This window comes from Mesoplodon mirus (assembly GCF_964341445.2).
Source record: "Mesoplodon mirus genome assembly, chromosome: 4".
Classification (NCBI taxonomy): Eukaryota; Metazoa; Chordata; class Mammalia; order Artiodactyla; family Ziphiidae; genus Mesoplodon; species Mesoplodon mirus.
In genome coordinates, this window is record NC_138979.1 from 114377364 (window position 1) to 114391206 (window position 13843).

The 13843-nt window shown below is 51.3% G+C and overlaps 1 protein-coding gene across 4 annotated transcripts; it reads right to left on the bottom strand.

Moving 5' to 3' along the window:
* Positions 1 to 4871: 4871 nt before the first annotated feature.
* Positions 4872 to 12113, bottom strand: SLC22A17 (solute carrier family 22 member 17). Of its 4 annotated transcripts, none has more exons than XM_082618149.1 (10): positions 11840 to 11975; positions 11126 to 11635; positions 10930 to 11033; positions 8645 to 8799; positions 7884 to 8049; positions 7542 to 7687; positions 7273 to 7378; positions 6895 to 7112; positions 6496 to 6607; positions 4872 to 5121 (listed from the first exon to the last, which is right to left on the bottom strand). In XM_082618149.1, exons 2-10 carry the CDS (start codon positions 11531 to 11533, stop codon positions 5118 to 5120), a joined length of 1419 nt encoding a protein of 472 aa, XP_082474275.1. In that variant the 5' UTR covers positions 11534 to 11635; positions 11840 to 11975; the 3' UTR covers positions 4872 to 5117. The 4 variants fall into 4 exon arrangements, with proteins under 4 accessions (XP_082474275.1, XP_082474276.1, XP_082474274.1 ...); XM_082618148.1 differs by lacking the exon at positions 4872 to 5121 and adding an exon at positions 5463 to 6353 and having other exon boundaries at positions 11126 to 11632; positions 11840 to 12113; XM_082618147.1 differs by lacking the exon at positions 4872 to 5121 and adding an exon at positions 5463 to 6353 and having other exon boundaries at positions 11840 to 12113.
* Positions 12114 to 13843: the final 1730 nt, after the last annotated feature.

Below are 13843 nucleotides of genomic sequence, written 5' to 3' on the forward strand. Positions count from 1 at the left end.
ACTGGCCCTTTGTATATCTTCTCTGAAGAAATGTCTAGCAGATCCTTTGCCCACTTTTTAACTGGGTTATTTGTCTTTATTGTTGAGTTGCAAGAGTTCTTGATATATTCTGAATACTAGACCTTTATCAGATATGTATGATTTACAAATATATTTTCTCCCATTTTGTGGGTTTTCACTTTCATTTATTTATTTTTGGCTGAGTTGGGCCTTCGTTGCTGCACGCAGGCTTTCTCTAGTTGCAGCGAGCGGGCTTCTCATTGCGGTGGCTTCTTGTGGAGCATGGGCTCTAGGCACACAGATTTCAGTAGTTGTGGCATGCGAGCTCAGTAGCTGTGGCTTGCGGGCTCTAGAGCGCAGGCTCAGTAGTTGTGGTGCACAGGCTTAGTTGCTCCGTGGCCTGTGGGATCTTCCCAGACCAGGGCTTGAAACTGTGTCCCCTGTATTGGCAGGAGGATTCTTAACCACTGCACCACCAGGGAAGTCCCGGTTTTCACTTTCTTGATAGTGTCCTTTGAAGCACAAAAGTCACGAAGGTTTATGCCTATGTTTTTTCCTAAGAGTTTTATAGTTTTAGCTCTTACATTTAAGTCTTTGATCCATTTTGAATTAATTTTGTGTATGGTGTGAGGTAGAGGTCCAGCTTCATTCTTTTGCATGCAAATAATGCATTTGTCCCAACCCCATTTGTTAAAAAGCCTATTCTTTCCCCATTGAATGGTCTTAACACCCTTGTTGAAAATCAATTGACTGTAAGTCCACAGGTTTATTTCTGGACTTTCAATTCTGTTCCATCAATCTATGTGTCCATCCTTATGCCAGTAGCACAGTTTTCATTACTGTAGTTTTGTAATAAGTTTTGAAAGTGGAAAGTGTGAGTCTTCCAATTTTGCTTTTTCCCCAAGATTGCTTAGCTATTCTGGGTCTTTGACATTTCCATATGAATTTTAGAATCAGCTTGTCAATTTCTGCAAAAAAGGTGGCAAAGATTTTAACAGGGATTACACTGAATCTGTAGATCAGTTTATAGAAGATTGCATCTTAACAATATTAAATCTTCAAAATCTATGAACACAGTATGTCTTTCCATTTATCTAGATCTTTAATTTCTTTAAACAATGTTTTGTAGTTTTCAGTGTACAGGTCTTGCACTTCTTTTTTTTTTTTTTTTTTTTTTTTTTTTTTGCTGTACGCGGGCCTCTCACTGCTGTGGCCTCTCCCGTTGCAGAGCACAGGCTCCGGACACACAGGCTCCGCGGCCATGGCTCGCGGGCCCAGCTGCTGCGCGGCATGTGGGATCCTCCGGGATAGGGGCACGAACCCGTGTCCCCTGCATCGGCAGGCGGACTCTCAACCACTGCGCCACCAGGGAAGCCCTTGCACTTCTTTTATTAAATTTATTCCTAAGTATTTGAGGTTTTGATATTTTAAATGGAATTCTTAATTTCATTTTCAGATTGTTCATTGCAGTTGTCTAAAAATACAGCTGATTTTTGGAATTCCCTGGTGGTCCAGTGGTTAGGATTTGGTGTTTCACTGCCAGGGGCCTCGGTTCAATCCCTGCTCAGGGAACTAAGATCCCGCAAGCTGTGTGGTGCAGCCAAAAAACAAAAAAACAATTGATTTTGTATATTGATCTTGTATCCTCCACATTCAATCACAAGTTAAGTAACCTTACCGAACTTGTTTATTTAGTTCTTATAGCTTTTTGGTGGATTCTTTAGGATTCTCTGTATACAAGGTCATTCACCTGCAAATATAGTTTTACATTGTCTTTTCCATTCTTGGTGCTTTTTACAGGCATATCTCATTGTATTGGGTTTTGCTTTATTGCACTTGGTAGAGATTACATTTTTTACAATTGAAGGTTGGTGGCAACCCTGCATTGAATAAGACTCTTGGAGCCAGTTTCCAACAGCATTTGCTCACTTCATGTCTCTGTGTCACATTTCGGTAATTCTCACAATATTTCAAACCCCAAACCAACAAAAAGTTTATGACTCACTGAAGGCTAAGATGATGGTTAGCATTTTGTAGCAATAAAGTATTTTTAAATTAGAGTATGTACATTGTCTTTTATAGATATAATGCTATTGCACACTTAATAGACTACAGTACAGTGTAAACATAACTTTTATATGAACTGGGAAACCAAAAAATTTGTGTAACTTGCTTTGTTGCAGTGGTCTGGAACTGAGCCCACAGTATCTCTGAGGTATGCCTGTATTTCATTTTCTTGCCTCATTTCCCTGGCTAGAACCTCCAGTACAATGTAGAATAGAAGTGATGAGTGCAGACATCTTTGTCTTGTTCCTGATCTTGGGGGTAAAGCTTTCAGACTTTCACTGATAAATATGATGTTAGCTGTGGGTTTTCATAGCTGCCTTTTATTCCATGGATGTTTAAGGTAAACACTGCTCTTCTCCATGTATACCATGTTCTGTCGTGTCTCTAGGCTTTGCACTGTTTCTTCTTCCTTTCTGTCCCTGGCAAACTCAAGACTTACCCTGTAAGGTCCAATCCAAATATCTGAGAATCTTTCCTTGACTGCCTCCAATAGAGTATATCCTGTCCTCCTTAGAGCTGCTACAGCACTTTTTATATTTTTCTGCATTTTCTATATAGGACTGTAATTATTTATCTCCCAGTGTTCTGAACTCTTGCAGGCAAGGACCATGCCCCCCTGCCCCAGACCTGAGGCAGCACAAGACAGTAGTGGATAATCAGTAAAAATCGGTTGCACGGTAGCCAGGCTAGGTTGACTGAATGAGGAATGGGAGTGGCTTTCATATCACTTCATGTAACTTTTTTTTTTTTTTTTTTTTTTTTTTTTTGCGGTACGTGGGCCTCTCACTGTTGTGGCCTCTCCCGTTGCGGAGCACAGGCTCCGGACGCGCAGGCTCAGCGGCCAGGGCTCACGGGCCTAGCTGTCCACGGCATGTGGGATCTTCCTGGACTGGGGCACGAACCCGTGTCCCCTGCATCGGCAGGCAGACTCTCAACCACTGCGCCACCACGGAAACCCCTCATGTAACTTTTTTAGGTTAGAAATGTACCCCGTATATCCTTTTAATTTTCTCCTCAATAATCCATTATGGCTTTTACCTGTGAATCCAACTAAAACATTTCTAAGAACTGTTCATGCTTTGTCAGTACAACCTCTCCAAGGAAAGTAGTCATTTCCTTGTTTGCCCGTAAATGATCTCCAAGTTCCTGGGGTACCTTCTAAGCTTAATATTACAGGATAAGTAATACTTTCTTTCATGGTGTTTAGAATTATTTTCTATCTGGTATGTGGTAAGAAGATTGCAAGCTCTCAGTTCTCAAGATCTGGCTACTCTAATTACCAGTCACCTCAAAAGTTACCTCTCCAAACCTCAGTCTCCCCATCTGTAAAAAGCCTAAGAAATAATAACCATTTTTCATGGGGTTATTGATGACGATCCAGTGAGATCATGTGGTTGGTGAATTTTAGAGCAACTGACAGGATGCCAGTTGTAGCTACACACATTGGTCCTGTCCACCTAGACCAGGAATTGCTTGGGGATGAGGGACTGTATCTTTGTGCTTCCTTGATGCTTCTTGTATGCTATCATTCTCTTTGCCTTTACCTCTTTGGTTGAAGTCAGAGAGACTTGCTGTCTTTCACCTACCCTCCTACAGGAGTTGCTGTAGCTTCCTGAGTGTTTTTATTTTCTTGCCCTGGACCTTTTTCCAGCGGTATGCAGAGAATGGGTTCTTTGAAATGCCTCTTTGACACCATTCCTCACAGTGTGCTTTGGACAGTGTCATTAGCATGTAAGTAACTTCTTAGCTTTACCTGGGCTCTTCCAAAAAGTACTTATCTACCATCCTGTTGGTTCTTACAGAAACTCTGGAGACAGCAATGAGTATGATCTCTCAGTGAGTGTTATCATTGGCAACCCAAAGTTAAAAAGTCAACATTGGAGTCAGTTTGGACCACACAGACCCTGTTCTACAGAATGTGTGATGCAGAATCTCTAACTGTGAGGGAACTATGGTGGAATAAAAAGAGCCGCCAGAAGGCCTGGATTTAAGTCCTCGCTCTGCCTCCTCATGGCAGTTCCTTCCATTTCTCTCATTTCCATTTCCTCAGTAGTTAGATAGGATAAAACTACTAATACCTATTACAGGGGGCTGTGAAAATTAAATGAGAAGGGTTCTTATGAGTTCTCCAGTGATTACTATTGAGAGCCCAGAAGCATGGCTTAGTTCCTAGAGCTTTGGGCCTGGGGCATGGACTGGCAGAGGGGAAGGATAGGAACACTGGTGTTGCAGGGATCTCTGGGTAACAGGGCCCCCCTTCTCTGGAAGAGGCTGGCCTCAAGATCTGCTTTTCCTAAGAATTCCTCTCTCCAGGACCTCCTCACCCTTTCCTACCTCCAGGCCTTTGCTCTCCCTATGTCCTTTGAATTGAGAGCTATGTACCTGTCTCCTGGGCCCTTGCCTAAGGTCTTTCTGCCTCTCTGAGTCTCACCTCCTTCAGGAGGCAGCCTTTCGATGCTCCAAACCACTGGTCTCTCTTCCTCCTCATTAATATTCCCAGTGTTAGATGGATTTTAAGCTCCTTGAAGGATGGCCCATGCCCTCAACATCCAGGATGGAACTGGTCTGTAAATCCGGCACATGAAACATTTGTTTAAAGAATTAACAAATACAACTTTTTGAACACCTATCGTGGGTCACATGTTGGTGTTTCAGAGTTGAGTAAGACGAAGTTCCTGTCCTCAAGGGGCTTACCATCTAGTGGGATAATTTAAGAGGCACTTACAATGTACTATCTTGTTTAATCCTCAGAGCAACCCTTGAAGGAAGCTGGAGGTTAAGAGACTTGCCCAAAGCCAGGCCAGGGCTAGTCAAAGGCAGGCCCTGGCACTGAGGTGGAAGGCCTAGTCTCCTACAGCCCCCTCCCAGAGGGGCCTAGAGACTCACTCCTCACTTCCAAGGGTAGCACGCAAAGATTGGAAGGAGTTGGGAAGCTGGCCACAGTGTGCATCCCTAGAGAGCTCCAGCTCCAGGATCCAGTTTTATCCCAGCTGTCACTCGTTAACTTTGTAACCTTGGGCAAGTTACTGAATTTCTGAGTGTCAGTTTCGTCATCTGTAAAAGAAGAAGAATACTGTCGTGGGCATCCATTGTGTTTACCTGCACAACTCCAGTCCTACTTCTGCCATCAGCACTCAGGTACTGCTTTCCCCTCCCCAGTTGTCAGTAATAGGGGTGGGGTGCTGTGATACACAAGCTAGCGAATCACTTGCTCTCTTGTCTTTTCTGGCTCCTGGCCTTTTATGACTAGCTCTGCTTTTCCTTCTACTCTGTGAGCTCCGCACCACAACCTGCCCCACCAGATCCCTTTAATAAATTGCCTTTGTGTTTAAGTTCATTAGAGTCAGTCAGTTATTATTGCTTGCAAAAACAAGAAACTTTAATTGATCCAAACACCTACCTTGCAATGTTGTAAGGATTAAATGATTAAACGAAGTTTGTAAAGTGCATAGCCTAGTCCTAGCAGAATAGCAAGCAGTGAGTAAGGGGTGGTGGTAGTTGTCTGTAAGTTAACATGGTGGGGGAGTGAGAAGAGGGGGCAGGTGCAGGGAGGGGGAGGGAGATTTTTACTGGTTTGGGTTCCACTGAGAGAAACCTTCCCCCAACAGACAGTGAGAAGGACAACAGAAGGGAGGGAAGTCCAGGCTATGATATGCTCATTTATTCAAAATGTCTTTATTGAAACAGAATGATAGAGCAAGAAAGAATGAGGTCTGGGAGGATGTCTTTGGGCATAGGATGGAGCCCAGGCCTGGTGGATACAGTGTGGAGCTCCCTCCCTGTCCCCTGACTCTTGCCAAGGAAGTGAACACAAAGCAGCAAGGAGGAGATGGGGTTGAGGGCAGCCCTCTGAGCTCTCCATGATGACTGGCGTGAGGTGCCTCTGAGGCTTCAGGGCAGCCCTGCCTTCCTCATTCAGTCCTCCCGCTCTCCTTGCCAGGGCCTTGTGCCACCTTTCTGTATGGGCCAGCCTCCTGCCAGGGTGCTCGAAGGTCGCTCAGAGGGCAGGGTTGGGGGTGGCAAGCAGTGGAACGTGGTCACAGCGGTTAGGGGGTGGCTGCCGCAGCAGGGAAGGCCGGCGGCACAGCTCCCCATCCCGGAGCACCTCAGGCAGGAGCTTGCGTTTGGTCTCCGGCAGAAGCATGATGCTGAGGATGCAGAGGAGAGCACAGGCCGCCAGCACCACGTGCTGCAGGAAAGCTCCATGGCCCATGTGGAGGCGCTGGGCTGGGCCACTCAGCCCGCCAAGTGCCCCCAGTGCCATGATCAGGCCCAGGCCTCGGCCCCTGGGAGAGACGGACAAGGCACTGAGCCTGTAGCTGTGGGCCTCACCCCAGCTCTTCTCCAGCAGCCTCCCCTTTTTCATCCCTCAGGCCCTGTCCTCAGCTGGAGACCTGGAGACTCCCCTGGCAGCACCCCTGCTCTCACCGGACAGTGGTAGGGATGACTTCAGCAGCAAGGAGGGTGCTGAGGATGCCAGCAGCTTGGGAGGAGAAGAGGCCAAGGACAGAGAAGGTGGTGATGGCGGCCTCGTTCAGATCTGGAGGACCAAGAGAGGAAGCATGTGAACGGAGGTGGGGAGATCATGCTTGGCCTAGTCCCTGCCATCATCCCCTCTGATCCCTAGCTGGGTGGGTCTGGGCATTCACTCATTGCTTGAGAGAACAGACAGGATTGTGCAGCCAGGGGGAGAATTGTGGAAGATCTGGGCAGGGTCTGGTCTGGTTTTGGGAGGCCTGTGCCAGAAGCAGTGGCTGAGCCCGTCTGAGGCACCTCTGCTGGGGTTCCTTTGCTGAGCCCACACCATGGGGAAGGGAGGATGCTCACAATCCCACAGGCCCAGCAGGACCAGGGACGCAATGCCAGTGAGGGTCATCGAGAGAAGCAGGATGCCCCGGCGGCCAAATCGGTCCACGGTGACTCCCAGGAAGACGCAGGCCAGGGCAGCTGTGCCGCTGGCCAGCAAGGAGCACAGGTAGAAGTCTGATGGGCTCCCTCCTCCTCCCACAGGCTGGTAGCAGTGGCGAATGGCGTGGGCAATAAAGCTGTGAGACAGGGTGGGGAGGCGAAGAACGGCATCTGAATCTCCATCTGCAGCCTTTCACAGCCCTGGCTGGCCTCTAGAGGGGTCCTCAGGCTTTCCCCACCCGGCCAGCCCCCATCCCAGCTATTGGCCTGGCCCTTGGCTCAGACACCCAGGCTCACTTGGTGAATCCCAGGATAAGTAGATTTTTCCAGATGTTGCGGTAGTTGAGGAGGGAAGCGAAGGAAAAGGAGGATGTTGCAGGGAGAGGGCAGGTGTTCTCCAGGTCTTGGGAGAGAGAGAGGAGCTATCTGTTAGAAGGAACAGCTGAGAACCCAGGGTCCTCCCACATGGGTGGTAGGGACCCTGGGAGAAGGTGGTACAGCTACAACAGAGGGCACCATCATGTGTGCACACTGAGGTATCACCTGTAGGGACCCCTGTCTCTTACCCTGCAGGGCCTCCTGGGCCTCCTCTCCCAGCATCTGCCCATGGGGCCGGTTCCGCTCAGCCAGTATCCTCAGCACAGACTGGGCCTCCTCAATCTGTCGCTTCACTATCAGCCACCGTGCGGACTCCAGAAACAGACCAGGCCAGCTGGGGGTGGGGTGGGGGGTACACTGTGAGGCCTCCTGAATCCTGACCCTGGGACGGAAAACTCCCACCTCTGAGGGGCTGGGGCTGGAGCAGGCCTGGACAAGGGGCAGTGGAGAAGAGGAGGGGTCTCCAGGCTAGAGCTAGGTTGGAGGCAGAGATGGGAACGGCCAGACAACAGGTGGAGGGTGATACTGACCCATAAAACAGGAAGAGGATGCAGGGAGCGGTGATCATTCGCTGCAGAAATCGCCAGTCCTTAGAGACAAGGGCCAGGCCCAGGAACAGGAAGTGCCCCCCTACCCCCACTAACTCCCCTGCCAGGGCCACCCGAAGCCTCTGGGTTGGGTCGCACAGCTCCAGGCCTGGAGATACAGCAGGGACAGGGAGGAGAGGCCAGGGAGGAAGGAGGCGAGGGAGAGAAGAGGGGAGAGGGAGGGAGGAGGACAGAGAGCAAGGTCAGCCCCTGAGTGGAGGCTGCAGCCATCGCCTCCCACAGGCCAACCTCTAAGGCAAAGAGTGGAGAGATGTTCAGTTCTCTCTCCTCTCCCACTCAAACCTGGGAGGGCTCGAGGGTCAGAGTCCCTGGTGGGTTTTCAGTATTCCCAAATTATGGGCCCTTTCACACCAGACCTCTTATTTGACTTTCACATTTAACCCTTGTTCAAGGTCATACAGCTACTCAGGATTTCATTTTTAAAATAAGGCTCATTCCCTGACAGCAGGAAGTCCAGAGCAAGGAAAGCCTTAAAGATCATGGGAGGAGAGGGGTGTGGAGAGAAGGAAGACCCCTGGATCCTTCAAAGGCCTGGGCAGAAAGACAGCTGAGATTCCGGACAGTTGAAATCTGGGGCTGAAGAAGGGACTGAGGGGATCCTAGGGAGCAGTGGGAATGGCCTGGGGATACAGACAGGCAGGCATGAGTCCCTAGGGAAGGAGCTCTGGGGGGGTGCCACTCACGCATCAGGTAGACCCCAAGGTCAACACCGGCAAGCAGAAAGCCCAGGAGGAATCGGAGGGCCATGACACCTGTGGAGGAGCCTGCAGCAGCCCCTCCCACTCCACAGGGGCCCACCAGTCCCAAGGTCAGCAGCACAATCCCACGACGGCCAAACCTGGAGAGTAAGGGAGAGCCTCTGATCACCCAGACTCCCTGGGGGAGGAGTTGCTGGGTGGGGCCCAGCTGCCCACTTCAAAGCTGGAGGTATGAGGATGAGGCCCTGGAGTAAGGCTAGAGAAGATGGGAGAGGATGGGGACCGTGGTTGGCTACTGGGCACTGGGGCGAGGCTATGGTTCTGTGGGGGTAGGACCATTGACTCTTGGGATGGGGCTATTGGTCAGAGATGAGGGCATTTCTTCATGGAAGTGAGACCAACCATCAGAGTCGATGGGATATTGCTTAGGGGACTTGGAACCATTGGTCCTTGGGCATAGAGCTATTGGTCAGTGGGGATGGAGCTTGTCTTGCTCAGACTGGTCAGAGGAGATGGGGTCATTGATATATGGGGTTGGAGCTATTGATCTATGGAGGTAGGCCATTGGCCACTTGTCCATGGGGATAATATTGGTCAGTGAAAATGGAGCTCTTGATCTTAGGGGACTGAGTAATTGATTTTGGGGGATGAAGCCATTTTTCCGTGGGGTTGGGGCATGGGTCTACTAATCCATAGGGGTGGTCAGTGGGCATGGGGCCACTGACCAGAAGATGGAGCCATTGATCCATGGGAATGGAGCTCTTAATCTATGGGATAGGGCCATTGATCAGCAGGGATTATCACTAATCTTTGAAGATTGGACCGTTTGATCTTTAGGGATGGAGCTATTGATTCATGGGATAGGGATCTCAGTCCATGTAGATGCGGCAGTTGGCCAGTAGGGATGACTCTATTAATTCATAGGAATAATCAGTAAGGATGGGGTCACAGACCAGAGGAGATGAGACAATTGGTCAATGATGATGGTCACTGACTATAAGTCAGTGAGGACAGGGCTACTGAAGGCTAGGCTATTGATTTTGGGGGATAAGACCACTGATCTATGAGGATGTAGACTGGGGTCACTGGTCATTGGGAAGGGGGCACCGATAGCCTAAGAGTGAAGCTACTGACCCAATAGGGTGGAGCCATTTTTCCATGGGGCTAAGCTTATTGGCTAAGGTTACTGAATTTAGGAGACTGAATTATTGATCTTTGAGGATGAGGTTATTATTCCACAGGAATGATGCTACTGGTCTGTGGGTATGAGGCCACTGATGCATAAGGATGGGCTATTGGCCTATGGGTTTAGGATCATTTGCCCACAGGGGTGTGTGACTATTGGGCAGTGAGGATAGGCACTGATTTTAGGGAACTGGATTATTCAATGTTGGGTTGCCTTTGATCCATGGGAGGTGAACTATAAATCCATTTGGATGAGACTGTAGACCAGTGGAGATGAGTCTAATAATCCACAGGGATGGTCAGTGGAGATGGAGTACCTGGTCAGTGGTGATGGTGTCGAGGATCCGAGGAGATGGGAGTTTTGACCCCTGGGAAGAGCTATTGGTTGGTGGGGGTGGGTTGTTGATCTTTGAGATGAGGCCACTGATTCCTGGAAATGGGGCTTTTGATCTGAGAGGATCTGAGGGCACTGAAGATCTATGAGGATGGGGCTGTTAGTCTGGGGGAGGGGTGCTATTGTGGTCACTGATCCATGGGGGTTGAACTATTGACCCCCATGAGGGTAGTCATTTGTTTATAGAGTTGAGCTGTTGGTCAGTGTGAATGGAGCTGTTGATATTTAGAAATTAACATAATGAGCTTTAGGAATGAGGCCTTTGAGATGGAGTTAACAGTCCAGGTGGATAGGGCCGTTAGCAAGGATGAGTCTGTCAATCCATGATGATGGTGAGGGAGGTGCTTGGTGGTGATAGGGATGATAGAGGAGAAGTTAGGACTTTCGATCTGTGGATATAGGGGTTTTGGTCAGTAGGGATGGGCCTATTGTCTTTTGAGATGAGGCCATTGATCCATGGATCTAGGCGTTGGCAAGGAAGGAAGAGTTATTCCCTGTGTGGAAGAGGTATGGAAGGAGTATTTCTTGATGGGGAGTGAAGCTGAGACAGGGGTGAGGCTGCATATCATTGAACAGAAGAAATCCAGAGAACACTGCAGAGTCCACCGAGTCCCCTTCAGCCTCTTGCCAAGGCAAGCTGCCTGGGCCAGCCTCCCTAGCACCCCCTCCTCTCTACTCGCCCAGCTCTCACCTGTCTGCCGGGTAGCCCAGGAACAGGTAGCCAGAGGCAAAGCCCAAGATGAAGAGGATCTGCTCCAGGATCACCTGCCAGCCCAGGTCACACACCAGATCCCACTAGAGACGTGAGAGGGACGGAGCGGGTGTGAGGCCCCTCGCTGGTCGCTCTCGGCCCGCCCCCAAACCCGCGGCCCACCAGGCTGCCTCACCTGGCCGATGGCGTTGGTGGTGAGCACGGGGAGGCCGTTATAGTCCCAGTCCTTGAGGCAGTGGTTGAAGTCCGGCGGGGCGAAGCCACTGCACGAGGGGTCCGTACTGGTGGCGATGCGGCTGGCGGCGCTGGCTGCTAGGGCGGCGCTGGCGACGCTGACGCCGCTGGCGTTGGGGGGCTGCTCCCAGCCAGAGGCGTTGGGGGCGAAGGCCCCGTAGTGGCAATGCAGCGGGGGCGCCAGCGTGAAGATGGGGTCCGAGGCCATGCCCAGCGCCACAAAGAGCACGGGCAGGCAGCAGAGGCCGAGCTGCAGCTGCTGGCCGCCGCCCAGCGCCCCCACCTGGGCGAGCAGCGCCTCGAAGCTGAGGGGGCCGGGGGGCACGGCCAGCGACAGGCTGCTGCCCATCCCGTCGCCACCCGCGTCGCCCTCCCCCTCCCGCTCGCGTTCGCGCTCCCGCTCACCCTGCAGCTGCTCCGTGGGCACCGCATCTCCGAGGGTCCCGACCTGCTGTGTGTGTAGGGGTGAGGTAAGGGGTGTGTGGGGTGGTGGCAGGAGAAGGGTGAAGCGGAGAAAACCGCAGAGTAAGGGAAGAGGCCGGGAGCCAGCGGGAGGAAGGCGGGCGGCGGAGGAGGGGGCGCGGGAGGAAAATGCCGGGCGCTTGGCGGGGGTGCGGGGAGATGATGGCGTAGCCCCCAGGGCGCGGGCACTTACTCCGTTGGGGCTGGGGGTGATCTCTACAGTGCTGTCGATTTTGCTGCCGCCCCCGCCATTGGGCTCGGGGGTCCCGGTGGCCACCCGGGGAGCCAGCTTGCCGACCGCAGGGGCCCTGGCGGCCCGCACCGAAAGGATGCACTGCCCTCTGGCCCAGTGGCGCGCCCGGTGCCCGGACACAGAAGCCGGAGAGACCCTGCTCTGCAGCTCTGCAGCCGCGGGCGCCTCCTTCGTCTCTGCGATCTCTGCGCTGCTTTCCCCTCCCCTTCCTCCAGACTCTCCTCCCCTTCCCACGTCAGCAGAACCTTCGGTCCAGACTCTTCGTCAGAGAGAGGAAGGGGGGCCAGGGCCCAGCGGAGGGAGAGGATGGGGCTCTGTCTCCGTTCCCTGGGTCTGCGGGCCATTGCGGTATAAAGGGGGGGGGGGAAACAAAGACCCTGAAGGATAGTAGATCCCAGGCAGATGCCAGCAATTCCTCCTTTGCTTCCAATTCTTCCTTCTCATCTACCCATCCATCCACCTACCCACCCACCCATCCATCCATCCACTCATTCATCAGTAAAATTTATTAAGTGTCTGCTATGTTCTGGCCTTGTGCTGGGCTTTGGGGATAACAGGATGGACAAGACCGACCTTGGAGTAGCTTACTGAGGAGACAGACGGGTATACTGGAAATGATGATACAGGGCATGCATGTGGTGGACTGGGCTGGGCACTGTACTCAGCCTTGGCCTTAGTCCTCTACAAGACCACTTGTCTGGTTTCACCACCCCCTCCCTGGCTGAGTCTCCATCATTTCTCAACAGCATTTGGCACTGTTGGCCACCCCTTCCTCTAACCACTTTTTTCCTTGGCTGCTAAGTCCCACACTCTCCTGGTTTTCTTTCTCTTGCTCCTCTTTTCTCTACTGCAGGCTTATCCTCCTCCTCCTTGCCATCATTCAGTGTCTGCGATCTTCAGAGGCTTGGTTCCAGGTCCTCCTCTCATCTCACACTGTTCTTTCCACCTCGGGATCTCACCTCTGCCCACGGCTTCTATCACCCCCAGTATAAACAATACGAGCCAATACAAACCTGATCCCCAGATCTACATTTCCAGTTCCCACCTCTCTTCTGAGCCCCAGACCCATGAAGCCACCTCTTATTTGACCTCTTACCCTGGATGACTCACAGGGATCTCAAACTCAATACATCCAAGACCAAACTCATGTTTCCCCCCAACCCCCCACCACCCTGGTTGTCTTCTAGTGCTTCTTTCCTCACTGAATGGCACCCTCATCATCCAATTGTGGCCAGATGCTCAGTTGACAGCCCTTGGAGCGCCCTCGTCCTTACCCCCATGTCAGATCCTTTACAAAACCCTGTCCATTTTACTTCCTATATAGTTCTCAGATATTCTGCTTCTCTCCAACTCTACCACCACTAGTCAAGCTACCTGTTGTACAGACTTAGCCTCAGTTCTTAACCAGTGTTCTGCATCTGCTTTGTTTCCATCCCTCTTCCCCATCTGTTGTTCATAGTGCAGACAGAGTGATCTTTTCAAAATGCAGATCTGGGACTTCCCTGGTGGCGCAGTGGTTAAGAATCTGCCTCCCAATGCAGGGGACATGGGTTCGATCCCGGGTCCAGGAAGATCCCACATGCCGGAGCAACTAAGCCCGTGTGCCACAACTACTGAGCCTTGCTCTAGAGCCCGTGAGCCACAACTACTGAGCCCACGTGCCACAACTACTGAAGCCTGTGCGCCTACAGCCCGTGCTCCGCAACAAGAGAAGCCACTGCAAGGAGAAGCCTGCGCACCACAACGAAGAGTACCCCCTGCTCGCTGCAACTAGAGAAAGCCTGCGCGCAGCAACAAAGACCCCACGTAGCCAAAAAAAAAAAGCGTATCTGTTCATGTCCCTTTCCTACTTAACAGCCTTCAATGTCTTCTCACTGTCAAGGTAAATACTAATTTTCTAGACACCTCAAATGTGATCCTATGCTCTCTGCAGCTCCACCTCAC